General features: G+C 38.3%; 1 protein-coding gene across 19 annotated transcripts in view; it reads right to left on the reverse strand.

The window, feature by feature from the left end:
* The window catches only part of ANK3 (ankyrin 3), a 697552-nt gene that overhangs the window by 79590 nt on the left and 597309 nt on the right, over nt 1-20653 (reverse strand). For 16 of the 19 annotated variants that reach the window (XM_043596402.1, XM_043596395.1, XM_043596398.1 and 13 more), the window contains 2 exons: nt 20375-20477; nt 4621-4727 (listed from right to left, as the gene is read on the reverse strand). In XM_043596402.1, coding sequence (XP_043452337.1) covers nt 4621-4727; nt 20375-20477 — 210 coding nt within the window. Of the gene's footprint in view, nt 1-2639; nt 2673-4620; nt 4728-20374; nt 20478-20653 lie in introns of all 19 variants that reach the window. The other 3 variants (XM_043596407.1, XM_043596403.1, XM_043596406.1) reach the window with 2 other exon arrangements.

Raw genomic sequence — 20653 nt, forward strand, 5'->3', positions numbered from 1 at the left:
GCAGGTTTTGAAATTAAATGTTAAGGTTTAAAACGACAGACAATGTGGCTATCATTTCCTCTCTTTAAAAATAAACTGGAAGTAAATACAGTGGAGTCACACCAAACATGCATTTAACTTGTGAATTGGGCAAAAAGGGAAACATGACAACTTATTATTGGTGGGACGTGGCCTCCTAGTAGAAGCCAACCACTTTGTCAGATGCTCCAATTGAGGAACAGTGAATGGTTCAAAGCTGTAACAAAAACTGTTGTGCATTTAAAAACCCAAACCCAGGCTGCCATATGTGGCCTCTGCAGATGGCTTATGCTGTATTCAAAGGTCATTTTAACCACTATAAGTGGTTTTAGCCATATGCTCACTATGGACTCTCACTCCCTGACAAGTCAGATGAAACTCCACGGTATGTCTTAACATGTACAACTCCTAAAATAAATCTGTACGTATTTAATCATACCAGTCTAATTTGCACTATCACAAAGCAGAATATAAGAACAAAAGCAGATACCTAGTTCTGCCAAGGCAATTTTGATGGAAAGGGATTTAATCCTTTCAGCATAAATTTGACTTTAAAACTGTTGAAAATAACCTATACTTGAGTATTTACACAGCCATACAAAGCTAGTAACCTAGACTTTTTAGAAGATGTCTCTAAATTATATATTATAATTCTGTCATTGCCCTTTACATTAAAGCTAATGAAGAAAAAAATATTTGTTTGCATGTAGATATGAAAATATAGAGAAACTTATAGTATCTCATCTGGGTAATAGCATATTGCAATTCTCGATTCCTTTCACATGCTCATGAAGAGTCGTCCCCAAATCTTTGGTGTCATAAAGCACTCTGGTAACATAAACCAGTGAATCCGACTCATGGAAGAGTGGAGGTGAGACAGGAGAACACTATGCCCCTGTGCATTCCAACTTCCACATATGAAAATATGCTTATTCCTGCAACAGCAATAAATGTTGATAATGAGAAAATTGTTTGAATACCTATAGTATTGAGGGTGGTGGTGGAAAATCCCATCCATCAAAAATCTTCTACTAAAATGTAGTTCATCTAAACAGAGTTCTAACATCTTGCAAATAGATTTTAGGACCTTGCATGGAGGTGCTAACTGGGGACTTGATCTTGGAAGAGTAACCTCTTCCTCAAAGCAACTGACCTGCCATCCCCATGGAAAAAGGCAATAGCATGGTGATCATTTCCCAGGCAATCAGATGTCCAGGACCAATTCTGGTCATCAGTGAGATAGAATCAACTTCATACCTTTCTGCTTATTTTGGATTTAGCCATTTTCCTCTGGGTTATGTTTTTTGTGTGTGTGTGTGTAACATTAGATCTACTTTGAGAGGTTGGAACCCCTGTAATGTTCAAAGTAAGAGGGGAAGAGACTAACCCCTCTAAAACAAAACACAATACACACCTTTCACGTCAAAGACAAAGACACTTATCTACTTGTGCAAGTGTCCATATGAATTGCCTCGGGTGCTAAATGACAAGGCTCACTTGAAACTGCTCTGGGGAGCCTACATTGTCTTGTCTTGGACACACACATATTTAATAACTATCTTTACTCAGTAATGAAGATAATAGGGCAAATTTATAAAGAAGCCTAAGACAAAATCTTATCTTTCCCAGCATTCAGTAGTGAAAATCAACTTGTGATTGGGAATACTAGCAACAGAATGAATTAAAAATGATTCGAGGTCAACTCTGGGTTTGAAAATGTGGTTGTATTAGCACATATAAACACAGAGTGTTTACACTTGGAGGGCAGTGTTTGCCTTGGCAACAAAGAGCTGATCTCAATAATATAGATAGTAATTTGGTTCAGACCTGCCTTGTTTGCTGCTTGACCTGCAGGGCTGAGCACAGTTCCTAAATACAGTAAGCACATAATACATGTTTACTGAATGACCCATTGAACAAAAACTATTTTGTTAGAGGTGCTTTGGAACCGCCTAGGTCAGATGCGGTTACTAACACTAAAAATATATCTATATGAAAAAGATATATATAAAACACTTGTAGGTGAGCAATATGAGGGTAGTTTAAGAAGGTCATCAGTGTCAATATAAAAATATCCAAACTACAAAGAATATCAGACACAAATGGAAAAAAACAAGACAAAACATGTCTTAGAAGATTTTAACGACAAATTAGAAGAAGCTCTTTCTCTGGATTCTGCGTAGCACCCAGTGCCTAGTTGGTACTCATTAGCAGTAATTTATTGTTCTAAGGTTTTCAACTTTATAGAGCCAATAGACTGAGGAAAGGAGAGAATAAATATTAAGCAGGGTAAAGGTCCTGTTATTCAATAACATCATGAATTGTTTTCCAAACTCATTCTTTACATATTCTATGCAAAATAAAATTTCATGCAATACAACTCATAGAAACAAATCAAAAGGTGATGTTTAATCATATCTTTTGTATCTTATTAATACTTAAACTAAAGCAGTAATTCTACAAATAATCCTAAAACTAACACATGAATGTTTCTAGTTGTAAGAACAGCAGGATGACAAAAGCTGATACACTACAGACACTGACACATCTAACTGTGGGAAAACGTCACATAAATTAAAAATACAAAAAAGGATGGTTCACATAAAGGACACAGTTATCACCTTGAATCATACTGAGGAAGTGGAGAAGAATAGCTGCAAAATAATTTAGAAAGCAAATGGGAGAAATTAATGGAAGATAATTAGAAGCAAGCAACAGAAAATGTCAATGATAAGCAAAGGAAAAATAAAAACTGTCAGAAAATGAAACCAAGGCATTTGGCATTTGTGGGACAACCTGGAAAAACATTCGCCTTCAGTGGCTATAGAAGCTATTCCCTAAGACCTGACAGCAATAGTGAACCATTTCCAAGTGTATACCAAGTCTATATTTTCCTTTTCAAATAAGCCCACGCCAGCTGCCATTACTTTTGCTTTCCTGGACATGTCTATTGCCTTCAATAAATTCAAGAGGAAGGAGAGAGGATTTGCATAGTCAAATATTTCATCATCTCCAATGTACAGGAAAGTTCACCTCTGATTTTATTATTCTATGTTCCCTCAATTTCTCATTTGAAGTTCCAACTATCATTTGAAGCAAAGCACAAAGCAAAGCACGAAAGTTTCCTAAATGACACACTTCTTTCCTATGTAGAGAAAACGCTGGCTCTAGGTCTTTGTAACATGGTGGGCATTCACCAAGCTTGATACAAAGAACCTCTTCAACATGTGGCTCACTGAATGTGTCCTAAGTATGTCAGTTTCCTTCCCAACTGACTGTTTTTTGGTTTTCTAAGTTGAGACCCATAAACATCTAACATCAATGATGTAACTATTTTAAGCAATTAAAAATTATTAGTCCATAATTAAAGTATTTTGTAATTGAGTTAAAGAGATGTAATGTTAGTCAAAGAATATGTATGTGTAGTTTATAGTTTACAAAGTACTTTCACGTCAATTACTTCCATTTGAATGATACTGCAATTATTTGTGCTATAAGCCACAATTCTGTAGGATACTTTAACCTGCAGCATTCCTCTAAGTCTGACTTTTCATCTGCAAAATGGGGATAGTGGTAAAACTTATCTCACAGTGTCATTTTAAGGTTCAAAAAAATATTAGGTAAGATAATACATGTAAAACATTTAACACGATGCCAGGCACATAAAAAGGTAAAGCTATTACAATTTATTTTAATTAAAAGCAGCAGAAAATAATTCATATAACACATATAGCATTTCAGAAATGTTAATTACTGTTAACTAATTTAATTCCAAATTACTCTGTCCTTGTCCTGGATCACAACTAATTTATGGCCTAAATGCCAAATTTAGAGGTGAAAATACCTTGAAATTTTCATCATCTCAATGATTTCTATTCCATTTGTGTGGCATCAACTATCCCAAGTTTTAATTACTGACAGGTGAAGAATCCCATATGTAAATATGCACTGATTATCAATTCAGTAGTTAGAGCAGGCTACCTTGTAAACCGCCCACCTCTAATTCTGCTACCAGTGGGGCAGCGGTAAGGAGCCTGTTCAATGTGGTTTTTACCACAGCATTTCTGGGGTACACACATTGGTACATTCACTTCTTTTCTTTTAAAAATTAATTTCTTTTCTTCTAATTGTAATTTAATAAGACTTAATCATAATTTTATTTCAGGAGTGCAGGAGGTACCAAACTGGTCTGAAGATTTCAGGTGTTTCATCATGTGAAGCAAAGCACAAGAGCAGTCAGCAAGGGATGAACAGAAATACCTCCATATATAATTTTCCATTAGAAAGGAAAATCAGACACTCAGAAATAAAACTTTATCTGAATAAAGTAAAATTAAGGGAAATGACTAGATTTACCAATACTTTAATTATTTTCCTTTCCAACAGTGTTTTTTTCTCAACAAAAAACAGGTATAGCAATTTGCTCAGAAAAGAACATTACAAATGATTTACAAATATATATGACATATACTCACTAATGAAGTCTTTTAGAAGAACAGTATTTCATACATATAAAGCTTGTCAATATGAATTTATAAATACAAATAACAAATGTAATGTTTATTTAATGGGATAAAGGAAAGTGACTTTTAGATTACTTACCCAGAATGAACAGGACTTGAGACAAGATTGACATTGTCCAAGGTATCTGCAGCCCAGCTATAATGTCTAAGAGAATCTGAATCAAATTCTCTTGTAAATGTTAGATGCTGCAAAATAAAATGATATAAGGCATCAATAACTCACATAAGACACTGGTTTCTCTGTACCTACAAAATATACCTGTATGTCTCTGTAAGTTCAGATAGTCAAAATAAATTTGTACTCACTCCTCTATAGGTCTACATTGAAGTTTCAAGAATAGAAAACAAAGTTTATTGATAAGTTGTTTTATTTTAACCTTTTTAAAAAAAATGTTTAATCTTCATTTTTGAGAGAGAGAGAGAGCGCGAGAGCGAGCTCGAGTGGGGGAGGGGTAGAGAGGGAGACACAGAATCTGAAACAGGCTCCAGGCTCTGAGTGTTAGCACAGAGCCCGATGTGGGGCTCCAACCCACAAACTGCGAGATCATTACCTGAGAAGAGGTCAGACGCTTAACTGACTGAGCCACCCAGGTGCCTCTGAGTCTTTTTTTCTATACATACCACTGCATGAGTTTAAAAGAAACACATTTTTTTCATGTTTATTTATTTATTTTGAGAGAAAGAGAGACAGTGGGTGCCTGCAGGGGGAAGGAGCAGAGAGAGAGGGAGAGAAAGAATTCCAAGCAAGCTTCAGGCTGTCAGCGCAGAGCCCAATGCAGGGCTCAATCTCATGAACCAAGAGATCATGACCTGAGCTGAAATCAAGAGTTGGATGCTTAACTGACTGAGCCACCCAGGTGCCCTGTTTTATTTCAGTCTTCTAGGACAGCATCTTCAGTAACTGACATGGCAAAAGAAATATCACAGAAGTAACGCTAACCATGATTTCAGCTACTTGAACACATCTCCAAGTTCATCTTACAATTATAAAATTATTTCGCATGTCTCAAAAAAAAAAAACCCACCTTGCTGACTTTTGTTTCCAAGTGGGGCAGAGTAGCTAGTGGAAGCCTACTGCTGCTGCAAGCACACCTGGTAAGTATGCAGATGGGCTCTGAACGCCATGGACAAATGGCACAGAGAACAAGGGGAGCTGCCCTCCGGAGAGGGGAAGGGCTCGAAGACCCCTGTGGGCTTTTTGTTGCCATGTTTAACTTGGATGCATTCGTCAATTATCAGTGCAGATAGAATTTGGACTTTGTACCTGCAGGGGCCACTACTGGGGCCTAGAAAAACCAAGGGAGTTTTGGTGGAGATCTGGGTGGCCTTAAGCGTGCCACAGATTTCTGTGCGGAACATTTGCTGAATTCTGGGACTGTGCAGAACAGGAAGCTAGAAACCTAACCAGAAAATCACTAAAAGGCACAGTGTTGCTTCTTGGCAGTTTCATGAAAAAAAGATTTAGAAGTTTGGGACTTCTCAGGGGAGAGGATCACACAAAATTTTCACTTAAGGACCCTGAAGGGCCAGGGACAAAGCAGAGGTAGTCCAAGTTTACCAGGGAGGCGAACAATTTTGCCTCATTTCAGCAAAAACTCGACTGGATTGAAATGATTAGCTACCACCCTATTTGTCTAGCAGAGGGAGGGTGCACACTTTATGGAGAATTACATCATCATCGGGTGTGTCCTGTCTACAACTTTTTATATATCATGTCCAGCATGGCCAGAGCACATGAACAAAAACAAAATAAAACAGATACCATAAACAGACTCCCAGGTCATCCTACATTTTGAAGTAAGCAAATAAGAACTTTACAACAGCTTTAATTAGTATGTTGAAAAAAATGAAGGAAAAAACAGAGGAAAGAAATGAAAAGGTGGATAAGTTAACAAGGCACTGGAATTACATAAGAAAGAATCAAATGGGCATTTGATCACGTCTAAATACAATGCCAGTTCTTGACTAGGCACAATAGAAAACAGGGTCAGATAATTGGAAGTGTAGATGGAAAAATGTACAAAAGAAAGGATTTAAAAACAGAATGGAAAACACAGAAAATAGTACGAGACATGTGGAACCCAGTGAAAGGTTTTAACATGTGCAATTGGACTCTCAGAAGAGAAAAAGGCAGAAGCTGTATTTGAGGAGAGAACAGCCTTCCTTTACTGGTCTCCAAGACAGATAGGGACAGAGCCTCAGGCAGAAAATGGGAATCTTTTCTGGGATTTCCCAGTGACTTAGGAATCAGTGGGAATTGGGATTTCCTAGTGCAATGTCTCTGGCTTATTACTTCAGTAGATCATGGATGAAAAGCCTTTCTGCTCCCATGCAGAGAGCTTCCCATGAGCTTAGTAGTGAGCAAACAGCCAAGAGTCACTAGACAGTTGTGAAGTGTATAATATGAGGAATAAGATAAACAAATAAACAAACAGAACAAAAGCAAATCAGAAGAAACTGAGGCATTTCAGTGAGAAGAAAACTTAAAATTTTTCATTAATATCCAGAGAGAGGAGATCTTTTTATACTTATAAAGCAATAAAACACTAAAAACAAACAAACAAAAAACTCAGAGAAAAAATAACTCATAGAAAGTAACAAATAAGATAGCATTAAAGTTGAAAAAAATATCTAGAAGTTAGGGGGAGATTTTCAAATGTAGAAAATAGGAGAGCATACAAGAAAGCAGAGGATTATTTCAGGAATTCCAAACCCATTTCTTTTCTCCAAAAAAAAAAAAAAAAAAAAAAAAAGAGAGAGAGAGAGAGAAAAGTTTTAGAAAGAAAAAAACAGTGAAATAGAGAAGAAATCAAAGAAATAATTCAAGAAACTTCCCCAAAGCAGAAGACCTGAGTTCCCAAAGTAAAACAATCGACTTGAATGACCAGCATTATGAATATAAACCGACTATAGCACATCATCATGAAATTTTAGAATCTGGAGACAAAGAAAGAGCCTACAAATTTAGAGACGAAAAGTGATCACACATGGCAGACTTCCACCAGTCTTTTAATAGGAAAAACTGAAGTTAAAGGCAATGGAGCAGTTCCTTCAGCGTCCTGAAAGGAAATGATATTCAACCCAGAATTCTAAAACCAGGCAAAAAAAAAGGTACGGAAATAGAATTAAGATATCTTCAGAAATATACCCCCCCCCCAAATATATTTCTCATTAACTCTGTAAGGAAACTATTGGAAGATGTATTCCATCAAAGTGAAGGATTCAACCAAGAAGGGGAAAGATATAGGCTCTAATATAAGAACATAGAGAATTTTCATGGTGACAGTGAAGGAAGACCCAGGAGGACATCTATGCAGTGGAACTACAAGGAACTTGACAAGTAAGAAAGCTCACGGAGAGATGAAATTTATAGAACACCTAATGAATGTGATCATATTGAGAGGAGATTGGCATAACTGGGAGGAACTGGTGGACTGGACCAGTGATATGTAGAGAGAACACCAAGCAAATGCAAAAAACTCCAGGGAAAGCAAAATATTGTGCCAAAAAGCAAATTCAATCAATACATTTCACATCTGTGGAAAGCATTTACATAGGCATAATGGAAGCACTAAATGCTGGCATAACCAAAGTAAAATACAACTGTTTGGGGGAAAGTAAGGGGATGGAAAGTGTGCATGGTGGGAGAGAAGAGGTATTTAAAAAGTAACTTCATCTTCCATTTTGGGAAGTGAATAAATAATTCCTGAAATGGGTGAAAGCCAACAAGAAGCCACATATACATTTTAGACACACGAAAGCACATGATAAGAGCTATCAAAAGGTATGCTAAGCAGTTGTGTCTGGAGAGGAGAAATTGGAGGCTGAAGGTATATATGTGAATTCTTTTCTTTTTTCCTAATGAGTACATCTTATAAAATGACATGGCTTTTTATTTGTTTGTATAACTTCAATAATAAAACATAAATTTAAAAACTTACAGTGAATTACAAAGATTTTTTTTTAAAACGCTGAAATCAAATTGGGAAAGAATTAGAGTCAACAATAGCAAGGTCCTAACACTTCAGAAGCAACACATCACTTCAGAAAGTTCCTAAATTCTACATGGATTAACCAAAGATTATGTATTAGTGTTAGTCCAGCCTTATTCACCAATTTTACTGACTTCTGGAGACTCCAACCAACTAATCTTCAGAATAGGGCAAATATTAGTATAAAGTTGGTGGTGATACTCACTTTAATGTTTTAGCACAGTATCAATCCTACATTTGGGGCCTTGAGGTCACTTTTCACAAAGGATCCATTTTTTTTTAAGTTCTAACAAATAAGTAATATCACTCCTCCTTGGTAATTACAGTAAATTATTTACCTTTGGAACTCTTAGAAACATTCACTGGCAACATTAATTATTGAAACAATGAATTATACCATGCAAGGAGGTATCACTGCCATCATGCACTATTTATGGAGGCAGGAGTGTGCCAGCACACTGGGGTCCCAGGTCCCTGTCAGTCCTTCCTGACTCCTTTACCTTTGCCACACAATGAAACTTTGTCAGCATACAAATGAACAAGTGTAATATGAGCAAATGTACTTGTTCAAAACGATGAGCTGTATGTTCCCAATATTTGTCCCAACTTTTTTTTCCCCAAAGAGGTTTGCTTACATTTATGAGCAGACCTATCAATTTTAATAACCTAAACACAAACAACATGTTCTTCCCACACCATATCCCTTTAAACACAAAATAAGGCAATTTAACTGAACCTATATTTTTTGGCCTTTCCTTATCTTTATTTATTGAAAGCCCTTTTGGAGATGCCCCAATGTGACTTGATGGCTTTATGGTCCTTGGAGAATTTCTTAACTTTTCCCAGTCTCAGTTTCCTTTGAAATTTTCAAATTGAGAGTTGCTTGCTGTGGAGATTCAATAAAAATGTACATCAAGGGGCACCTGGGTGGCTCAGTCAGTTGAGTGTCTTGACTCTTGATCTCATCTCAGGTCATTATCCCAGAGTCATGGGATTGAGCCCCATGTCAGGCTCTTTGCACTGAGCATGGAGCCTGCTTAGGATTCCTTCCCCCACCGCCCCCCCACCCCGGCCCCATCTCTCTCTCCCTTTCCCTCTCTGCCCCTCCCCCACTCACACATGCTCACATACATGTATGAGATGCTCTTTCTCTCATAAAAAAACAAAATAAAAAATTTAAAAAATCTGGCACCAAGGCCAGTGTTGGCATGGAGTCATATTAATGTTTCTTTATAAGTATAGTAATTTCTACTTTTCTTTTTTTTTGTATTCCATTATTTTAATTTTATTCCTTGTTTTTGTACAATAAAATCCATAATTTGCATAAGGCATGTGTTTTAATAACAGCACTGTTATTTTTTAACTTTTTAATTTTCTTATCAATTTTTTTGTATTTTATTTTAATATAATTTATTGTCAAATTGGTTTCCATACAACACCCTGTGCTCATTCCAACAAGTGCCCTCCTCAATGCCCATCACTCACTTTCCCCTCTCTCCTACCCTCCATCAACCCTCAGTTTGTTCTACTGCATTTCTGCTTTTCAAAGGACTTTCATTTCTACTAGCTCATTTGTTAAAATACAGTAATCGGGGAAACAGCAAAAACAACAACGTTCCAGTGCCAGCGCCAGTCCTTTACAGTTACATACACAGCATGCTTATATCAAATCAATGGAGCTCGTTCAGTTAGAAGAATGCATCTTGTAAATGTGTAGGACTTACTTGTTGACTCAAAAATGCTTAATGTTAACAAGAGCAATACCAACACTTACTGTGTGTCAACTCAATGCCAAGGACTGTCCTAGACCTTTACATTCATGTATCCTTTGAATTTCAGAACCTCGTAGCCCTAGGAGTAATATTATACCCATTTCACAGGGTACAGAACTGAGGAAACTGAAGTTCAGAGGGAAACTTCAAAAGTGTGACAACATAAAATCAACACCCAGCACTGGGTAGCTTTAGTTAGTAGAACACTGTGTTAAGGAAAAATTCACACTGACTTAATGTTTTACTCCCACATCAAAAATGATATGAATAAGCACATCAGTTTTCATCTTGGAAATGATGTCAAGGGCCCTATTAAAATCAAAATGCACGTTATTCAATAGAGTCCAAAACCTGACTAATGATGATATCACAGCCTCCATGAGCTTAATACTTTCCAAAAATAGCTTCTCACTAGCCCTATTCATCAGAGGAAAGAAAAGAGCAAGTATGCACTGGCCTTAAAAGAGGACATGCCCAAATGCCCAGGTCTGAAAATTAATGTCCAGGCTTGGAAGCAAAGAGGCAGGGAGCAAGAAAATATATGCAAGGAAAAGAAAGAATAACCAATTAAGTTCAATATTAGATAATTCTCCAGGCTGCCAACTGTCAAACCCCAGTGTGGGATGACACCAGTGAAGATCCTTCACTGCCAGCTCTGCTGCCCCTGGGAGGCAGCAGAAGGTAGTCTTGTAGGTTAACTGGTGGCCTTGACATGCTATTGTTCACATAGCCAGGTAGACCTCACAATATCAGGTCACATGCAAAACGCAGTGCAGCTAATCTGAAAAACTGTAAACACAGTGTAATTAAGAAACACCCGGATGACAGCACCAGACTAGGAGCCCATGGAAGGAAAGGCTTACAAGAACAATTTTACCCCATGACCACAAACTAGACAGGACCAGGACAGAGGAACCCATGTGGGTGTCAGTTCCCTTAGACCAAGAGTACATGACTTGGGTTTGACTTTGGCTACTTCATGTCACGGCCCAGCGAATGACAAGTTGATCACCTCACTGAACCTCCATTTCTGCACTGGGCAACTGGTAGATAAGATTAACTGTCCTGATTTACTGTGAGAATGGAATGGCTGAAGTATTGTGAAAGTGATTTGAAAATTTTAAATTGCTGTGCAAACAAAAACACAGATAATAATAATCCTAAACTTCCCAGAATTTTTATAAGTGAAGATAATTAATTTCTTAAATTGATAAGACATTATAGCCTTCTATGAGCTTTTGAGATAGCATATGCCTTACCAGATGAAGCAGCCTGCTGGATTAACAAATAGTGGTGTTTGGGCTGTGACAAATACCTGCGTAAATGTTGACTCTCCCCATGGTGAACATGCTTTGACAGGTGTGCCATATTTGGTGTATGAGAGTGGCAGCCCAGTGGTCAGCAACAGAATGGGTCCAAACAGCCATCGGACCTAAATTCTATTCTCAGGTCTATCACCTCGTGTCACTTGAAGTGAAACTGAGCAAGTGAAATACTGCTGTCAGCTCCAGCTTCTTTGTCTGTATGTGGTAATGATAGTATCTAGTCCATAGGAAGCTGAAAGCATGACATGAAATGATCCATCGTGGATCCATGTTGTGGCAGGTACCACAATAAGTATTATAAATATTGTAATCTACAGCAAACTGAATGAAATGGCAAACTGCTATGGGTCTGTATAGACATCCAGTGCAACTAGTTGGAAATATTCTTTTAACAAATGGATTCCATCTTTAGAGACAAAAAGTCTAATCTATAGTAACTGAGAATAGAATGGTGGCTACCAGAGGCTCAGGGATGGAGGAAGAGGGGGGATATTGATTAAAGCATACAAATTTGCAGTTATAAGTTTAGTAAGTTCTGGAAGCCTAATATATAGCATGGCAACTAGCTAATAATAATATATTATATTCTTGAAATTTGTTGAGAGTAGATCTCAACTACACACAAAAAGATGGTAACTATCAAAGTGATGGATATGTTAATTAGCTTGATTATGGAAATTATTTTACAAATATATCAAAACATCATGTTGTACACCTTTAAAAAATGGATTCTATAAAGGAAAACCTGATTTAATCAGAGAATAAAATGAAAATTAAAGGTTGACTAAAGCAGGTCTTTTTTCCCCCAAAATATTTCTTTTCTTAAAGTCAACTATTGCTACACCTAAGATTTTATTTATTTATTTATTTATTTTTAACGTTTATTTATTTTTGAGACAGAAAGAGACAGAGCATGAACGGGGGAGGCTCAGAGAGAGGGAGACACAGAATCTGAAATAGGCTCCAGGCTCCCAGCTGTCAGCACAGAGCCCGACACGGGGCTTGAACTCACCGACCGCGAGATCATGACCTGAGCCGAAGTCGGCCGCTTAACCGACTGAGCCACCCAGGCGCCCCCTAAGATTTATTTTATACTAAAATACAAACCATAGAATCTGAGCTCTTTGGAACTTCCAAATCTGATTGGTTTCAAAATAATTTAGCTGTCAATTTCCACAAAAGAAGGTGAATCAAGGTCAGCATGGAAGGTGTTAACACATCAACATCTAGTTCAAGATGTCTAAACTAACTGTACCACCTTAAGTAAGTCACAACACCAACCCGTCTGCCTTAAAACAAAATGTGTAATCTTGCTGACCAATCTGTGAGAGGTGTTGAATGGATCACCTGAGAAATGCTGGCAAAGCACTCTGAAGAGAATAAGCAGCATATTAAATGTCACTAGTCAAAGGTGTTTATCTTCCAGGAGACTATCTCTAGCAAATCTTTAATCCCAGGCTGGCTACCTTCTGCCACCATGCACATTTCTGAAAGCCCCTTAGAATTACCTTCACAACCAGAAACAGGAAGACCAGTCTGCTGATGTGGGGGCAGGGGAGGTGCAGGAGGAGAACGGAGTGAGAGGTAGAGAAGGAAAAACTGGGTATTAGCATAACCAGCTTTTGGGATTAGGTGTTCTTCTTTTCTATTACTGAGATAATTGCCTAGGTCTTGAAGTGACAGACGTGCAATTTCTTCTGAAGAACCTTCCAATTCACTTACGACTTGCTAATATATCAAGTAGTACATAACATTTATATGACTAAATATACATGAGATTGTCCTTAGCCTAGAAAAAGACCAAGTCTAACCCTGAGGATCTGGAGTGAGTACTGGGCTGAGATAAATGAGAGAGTTACAGGGAGAGTGGTGGAAAGGATGACAGCTACTTCCAGGTATGGGGAGGCTAGAACAGGGCCTCTAACTGTGACTACAGAAGGACCTCACAGCTCCCGTTCAAACAGCCAATGCAACCATTCGCACACTACTGTAGTTAAACCTTCTAACTACACTACTGTAGTTAAACCTTCACTATTAGAAGCCCTGCCACTCATCCCCTTAGACATAAACCATGTGGGCAAATCTGGTATGAGAGAAGGCTGCAAAATGAAAGCAACCTCCTAAACGAGGGCCAGGGCCACACAGCTGCTCTGTATCTCTCTCTTCACAGATGTGCTGCCTCTAGATCAACAGAATTGAAAGCAAATGGAAGGCCCTCATTCCTCAGTGATCAATTAGCAAAGAATGTTTTTCTAAAAGTTTTTGCTTTAGAACACCCAAGTTTATAGCTATGCTCTTAAAAAAATCAACTGTTCTAGAGAGAAAGCATAAAACAATAGAATCTCAAGTTTGAATGGCACTTTAAGATGCTGGAAGACTTTCTATGTTGCCCTTGACATGTGGTTGTTTATGTCAGGTTTGATCGCCACAATACAAGCATATTAGTGAGGACCAAACCCCCAATTAAACTGGCTTAAGATGCTCCCAGCCCCCGAGGGATGGGAGGAAATTGCGATTAATTCACTGGTTTATGGAGCAGGAAAGTCTGGGAAGGACTAACTTCAGGCAATGGCTGAATCCAGCCATGGCTCAAAACATGGTAGGAACTGCTTGTCTTCATGCTCCATCCTTAGCAGCTTTGGGTTGACATCATCTTTATAGCTTAGCAACCCCAAAAAACTAAAGAAAGTCTCAACTTGGAGTCTCATTAGACTTGCCTAGATTTTATACTTTAACCTAAAGTAATCACTGTAATCCAGGAAAAAGAATGCTCTGAATGGCCAGATTGGGGCCCATCCTTAGAGAGGAAGTGATTTCTGACCCTTGTAAAGATCCATTGAGAAATGGATGGGGGAAGAGGTTTGACCATCAGATCCTGTCTCCCACCTATGAAAATGGAATGGGTGTACATAGGCAAAAACAATTCATATCCCTAAGTGATTCCTGCTCTTCTATTTTTGAATAACTACCAGAAATTCATACTGGATTAAATGTTTCTGCCTGCTGTATACATGCATCTCTTGGTCTTACAAATACTTCTAGGGTCATTCAAAGGAACTATAATTAATTGGTTAGCCTGCAAAACATTTTAGACCACTATCATGCCTTCTACCTCATATCTATGTGATGGTCAAGTATTGCCATTCCTTTAATGATGCTTTATATGCCATAATTTTTAGCATAATAATTGTCTCCATAATTTTTATAACTTGCTTCTGAATAAGTTGTCAGTTTCCTTTAAGTCACATTAAATAAGGATTTGTTATTAGAATTAAGAATTTGTTATTAGAATAAAGAACACATGTCTGGGGGCGCCTGGGTGGCTCAGTCGGTTAAGCATCTGAATTCAGCCCAGGTCATGATCTCATGGTTTGTGAGCTGGAGCCCCGCGCTGGGCTCTGTGCTGACAGCTCAGAGCCTGGAGCCTGCTTCAGATTCTGTGTCTCCCTCTCTCTTTGCCCATTCCCCGCTCATATACTGTCTCTCTCTTTCTCAAAAATAAATAAACATTAGAAAGAAAATTTTATAAAAAAGAACACATGTCTGATTATAATCTTTTCTGATAAAAAATGGGTAAAGATATGGTATCACATCCATCTTAAAAATACCAGCAAGTATGAGATCCTGGAGGACAGAGTATAAAATCCTAGGGCTCTTTGATGGCTTCCTTCCAACACAGAGCAACACAGATGCACAGCCGCTAAGGAAGCAGCCTGGAGCCACATGGCCAGTGACTCTGCCATTTATCACCTGTGCCCCCTGGGGTGAGTTAGCTGACTGTGCCTCAGTTTCTTCACCTTTTTAATGGAGCCAAGAAATTATCTCAAATGTTTTTTTTGTGAAATATGAATGAGTTAATACTAGCAAAACACTTAGAATAGTGGGATATAGTAGGAGCTCAAAATGAACTGTTTTCACCATGATCCCCATAAGCATCACCACCATACCTCTTGACACAGCATCTACTAAATATTATGCCATTTACGCATGAGGACTGGCTGATATGGATCACACACAGCAATTCCATAAGCCATACCAGACAGTTGCTTTCAATAATTATGCCAGAAGAAATGAAAGAACCAGTCTATTGTATTCATCCTAGACAACTGGGCTTCAATCTGGAATCATCCCTTTTCTTATTACCTCCTATTTGGAAAAGAATGTTTCCAAGCACAGATGTTGTTCCAAAACAATCTGACACACACAAGTCAGAGCTTATAAAACAAATACATTAGATGTTGAATGATCAATATACAAAAAGATCCCAACCAGAGTTGCTTTAAATAAGTGATTCTTATGCAGAGATGCATCCCAGAATCACATGTGGAGCTTTAAAAAACACAGGTGTCCAGGAACCCAGACAGGAGACTCTGATTCTATAGGTATCTTCTTTCCAAAGAGCTACTGTGATTTCAATGTGTGCCCTGATTAAGAATTCTAGTAATCTTGGGGTGCCTGGGTGGCTCAGTCCGTCAAGCATCTGACTCTTGGTTTCAGCTCCAGTCATGATGTCACCGTCCATGGGTTCAAGCCCCACATTAAGCTCTGTGCTGACAGTGCAGAACCTGCCTGGGATCCTCTCTCTCCCTCTCTCTCTGCCCTTTCCCTTCTCACGCATGCACTCTCTCTCTCTCTTTCTCAAATAAATAAACTTGAGGAAAAAAAAAGAATTCTACTAATCTCTACACCCAGCAAGGGGCTCGAACTCACAACCTCAAGCTCAAGAGTCACATGCTTTTGCCAAGAGTCACATGTTTTTCTGACTGAGCCACCCAGATGCTCCTTCTCCTAATTAGGAATTCTGACTAGGAATCAGGGGCTTCAGCTCTCGGTGCACTAAAAAATCCTAGCTAAGCCCCTCCTAGCCACTGAACAATCACATTTTTTAAAGTTTTTATTCTAATTCGTTTAACATACCGTGTTATATTAGTTTCAGGTGTATGATATAGTTATTCAATACTTCCATACATTACCCAATGCTTACCACCTGACAAGTGCACTCCTTAATCCCCATCACCTATTTAACCCATTCCCTCCACTGATAACCATCAGTTTGTTCTCTATAATTGAGAGTCTGTTTCCTTGTTTCTCTTTTTCTCTTTGTTTCTTAAATCCCACATATGAGTGAAATCATATGATGAGCAATCATATTTTAAAAATTCTTTTTTTATATTTATTTATTTTGGGGGAGAGCACAATAGGGGAGAAGGACAAAAAATAAGGGGACGGAGGATCTGAGGCGGGCTCTGCACTGACAGGCTGACAGCAGCGAGCCCAATGTGGCGCTTGAACCCACCAACCATGAGATCATGACCTGAGCTGAAGTCAGACGCTCAACTGACTGAGCCACCCAGGTGCCCTTAAAAATTCTCTAAGATGATTCTCATGAGCAGTCAGGGCTGAGAGTCACTGCTTTAAACAATAAAATCTTCTGACAAATGCAAGGCATGATTTATTTACATACATATTTTCTGAGGCATATCTACCTTGATTGCAAGGTAAAGGGAAGGTAAAAGGACAGGGAGTTCATTTCATGGATAACCCAGTATCACAGTGGCAAAAGAGTCCACTCTTGATTATCTGGGGGAGAATTAAGTGGTTTACAAACTGATCATGATTCAGGCTCAGCAGGGCATGAGGACGGACTCACTTCTCCCAACCCCCTTCTCAGCTCTGGCCTCCACACCTGCCTTCAACAGCACAGGTTCTTAGGAACACGAGAGTAGCAGGCCTGTGCTAATTATCCTGACTCTCAACTTTACTTTCACTGTGGTTAATGTGCAAACTCATTAATCAGCAGCACAATAATAAAGAGGCAACTAACTATGCTTTGTATAGGTGAGGTCTACTCTTGTTGAAAACAAGCAACACATGGAGAGTTCATTTTTATTCATTTTCAACTTTATGTGTCCAAGTAACTTTAACTGGGCAATGATAGGGCAGTTTTAAATCTGACAGTAAGTCATGTGTCATTGCTTCCAGAATTCTAAATATTTCAGGCTTCTGGCATGCTTTCAGACATAATACTGTGGAGAAACTCCATTTTGAAGTTAATAAATACAGATTTAAAGGCATGATGGATACAAACTAATAATGTTTGCCACTTAATTCTGATATAAAGTCTGTGCTTTATATTAAGCATCCTTCTAAAGTAAATGCTTCTCATTAGTCTTGCAAAGTACACCTAGACCCTTCCCTTTAGCCTCTCTTTGAGGAATTAGCTTCGTCTCTCTTCTATAATAAATGAGATACCAAACACTAAATAAGTTAACACACCTCTTTAAGATTTTGTTTTCCCCTTTCCTCCAAGTTTGTATTTTGAAGGTATTCAAACAAATTAAGAAGTTGAAAAAACTATATAAGAAACACCATTTGCACTTCACCTAAATTCAACATTAACATTTTGCCATGTTTGCACTTGCACGAGCTCTCTCTCTCTCTACACATGTATTTTTCTTTTGGCTGAACCATTTGAAAATCAGTGGCTGACTCAATGATTACTTCATTGCTGAAAACTACAGCATGCATACCCCCAGAACAGAGACATTACCCTGTAAAGTTTCAATAATGTTGTCACTGTTAACAAAACTAACAATGATTTTCTAACAATACAGAGAGTACATTGTCAAATGTCCTCATTTGTCCCTAAAATGTCTTCATGTCATTCATAGTTTTTTTTTTAATCTCTGGTGATTTTATTATGAAGTTGTGTGGCCAGGAATAATGTATGTGTTCCACAAGGAACACCTGTCGGATCAAGGGATTCTCTGTGGTCATTGGAGAAAGCAACTTCCTACCTCTGCAGTTATCAACTTAAGATTTATTTGTAAAGGTTTCAAGATGTCCTAAGCTCTTCTTTCCCTTGACTAGTATAGAGAGTTGTTTGTGACATCCACAGAGGTGCTTTTCAAACTGAAGCAGCAACAAACTCAACAAGAGAACATCAGCTTTACCTTTAAAGTTCTCTTTATCCTTTCTTTTCACAAATTTTTCATTCTGATTAAAGTTACCCCTTCCAGCCTCCCTGAGTAAGCAGGTGTTGGCAGTAGTTATGAGGTAATGGTGTGAAACCCCTCAGAAGCCTGTTCACCACCTGTAGCATGGCAATCATCTATATTTTAAGGTTGATGTGCAGATATGGAGAGGTAGTGTACCTGGCAGTGGGAGTAGTGGTGATGGTGGTAGTGATGGTGAGGTCATGGTGATGATGGGGGTGATGGTCCCAATTTCAGACCCTTGCCCCCAAGTAAATATACATTCAGAAATATAAACCATCATTAGATTCAATCAAGCATTTAAGATTCTATTATAGAACTAGGCACATACTTTATGTATGATCAAAGTGTTACTGATACCTAAGGAATCTCCTATCACCTGCAATTTTGTAAGTTTTGTGGGTTTTCCTTAGTCATGGAGAATAACAGGCATTTCTGCACTGGTGTTATAATATATCCACTAATGTCTCATTTCAACTGGGAACATGAAGAGATCAGAATCACCCAACCAGGATAATGACCACAGCCAACCAAGAGAGAACACCTCAGAAAATCTCAACCAATACCTGCGCAACACCTTAACACCCAAGAGCTTAGCTCCATTATTTGAAACAAGTGCCTTCTTTAGTGCTAATACCCACTTAAACCATGACATGCTATCGCACCTATAATTATTCTACAAAGGCTGTTTGTGTCTGACAACACACTGAATGGCTACTGTATTCACCTCTGTAAAACCTGCTCACTAAGAATGTTCCAGAGAGTGTAAAGCAATAAAATATTAATTGCAGGTTCTTGTGAAATTCCATGTACATCTGTACGTCTGGAAGTCAGCATGTCCCAAACACATGGGAGTTCCTGAAATCTGACTACTGGCTACTTAAACCTCTATCTTGGTGATAATGTTACTATCACGTATTTACCTGCTCCAATTTACCTTCATTGTTCAGTGAATAAGTAAGTGTAGCATGATTTCATCAATTATTTACATTGCTTGAATATGATAAGCCACCTTCAAAATTAGTTTTATGGCCCATTGTTAGCTCATGACTTCACGCTTAAAATCAAGTATTGTGTGTATCCAGAACAATGAATAACCCTGAGCCCATATGCAGCAGGACTGCACTGCTGGAACTTCCTGCGTTAAGCCAGTATCTATTCAACCACAATGATCAGAAAGAAAAAACTGTGTGAACACCAGCAGAGATTCTGGTAGAAAACAAAACACTGTCATATCTTGAGAAGGCCCATCACAGGCAGCTTTGAAGCTAAGGGATCAAAGACTTGAGCAATCTCATCTTTAACTACTTGCTAAAAACAATTCTAGCAAATTCCAGCATGCACCCACAGTTTGTTTAGGAAAATCAAACACTCATGTGGATAATGTCAGCAACTTTAGCTACCAGTTATTATTAACTCTCTTCAAAAAAACTGAAATAGATTTGATCTAGAAATGAGAAAGGTATCTGTGTCATTCTTAGGACTTTCTGAGTTCCTCTCTGTGGGCTTTTGGGGATTCACCTGCAGAAGACCAGGCTATTTCTGTGTATGGCACAACTGATTTCTTTCTCCCCTCCCCCCTCCTTTTTTACAATTGATTTTTTTCCTTTTTCCCTGGCAGTACAAGAAGATTTACAAATGCAAAATCAAACATGCAGAGGTACAGATTTTGTCACGGAACAAAGAGCTCAATTCAATCACAGCAATGAAAGTTCAACAATCCAACAATATTTTAAGGAGGATGCATACCTGCTCTTTGGATGGTACAAGGAGTTCTTCAATCATCATGCTGTCCCGTGCATAGGAGCTTCTGTTCAAGGTGTACGACCTATCCGAACTGAAGGAGCGGAGGCTGTTGTATTTACAGTTAACCATTCAAGAGTGGTGGATGATGATGAGATGAACAAAATAAAATTAATGCATGCAAGTTTGAAAACAGGCAAGATGGCTAAAAATATCAACAGAAGTTGTTCTTGAAAAGACATTATCAAAAATAAAATCCCTTAAATTTGAGGAAATCTCTTAAGC

The sequence above is a fragment of the Prionailurus bengalensis genome, chromosome D2 (genome assembly GCF_016509475.1).
Source record: "Prionailurus bengalensis isolate Pbe53 chromosome D2, Fcat_Pben_1.1_paternal_pri, whole genome shotgun sequence".
Lineage (NCBI taxonomy): Eukaryota > Metazoa > Chordata > Mammalia > Carnivora > Felidae > Prionailurus > Prionailurus bengalensis.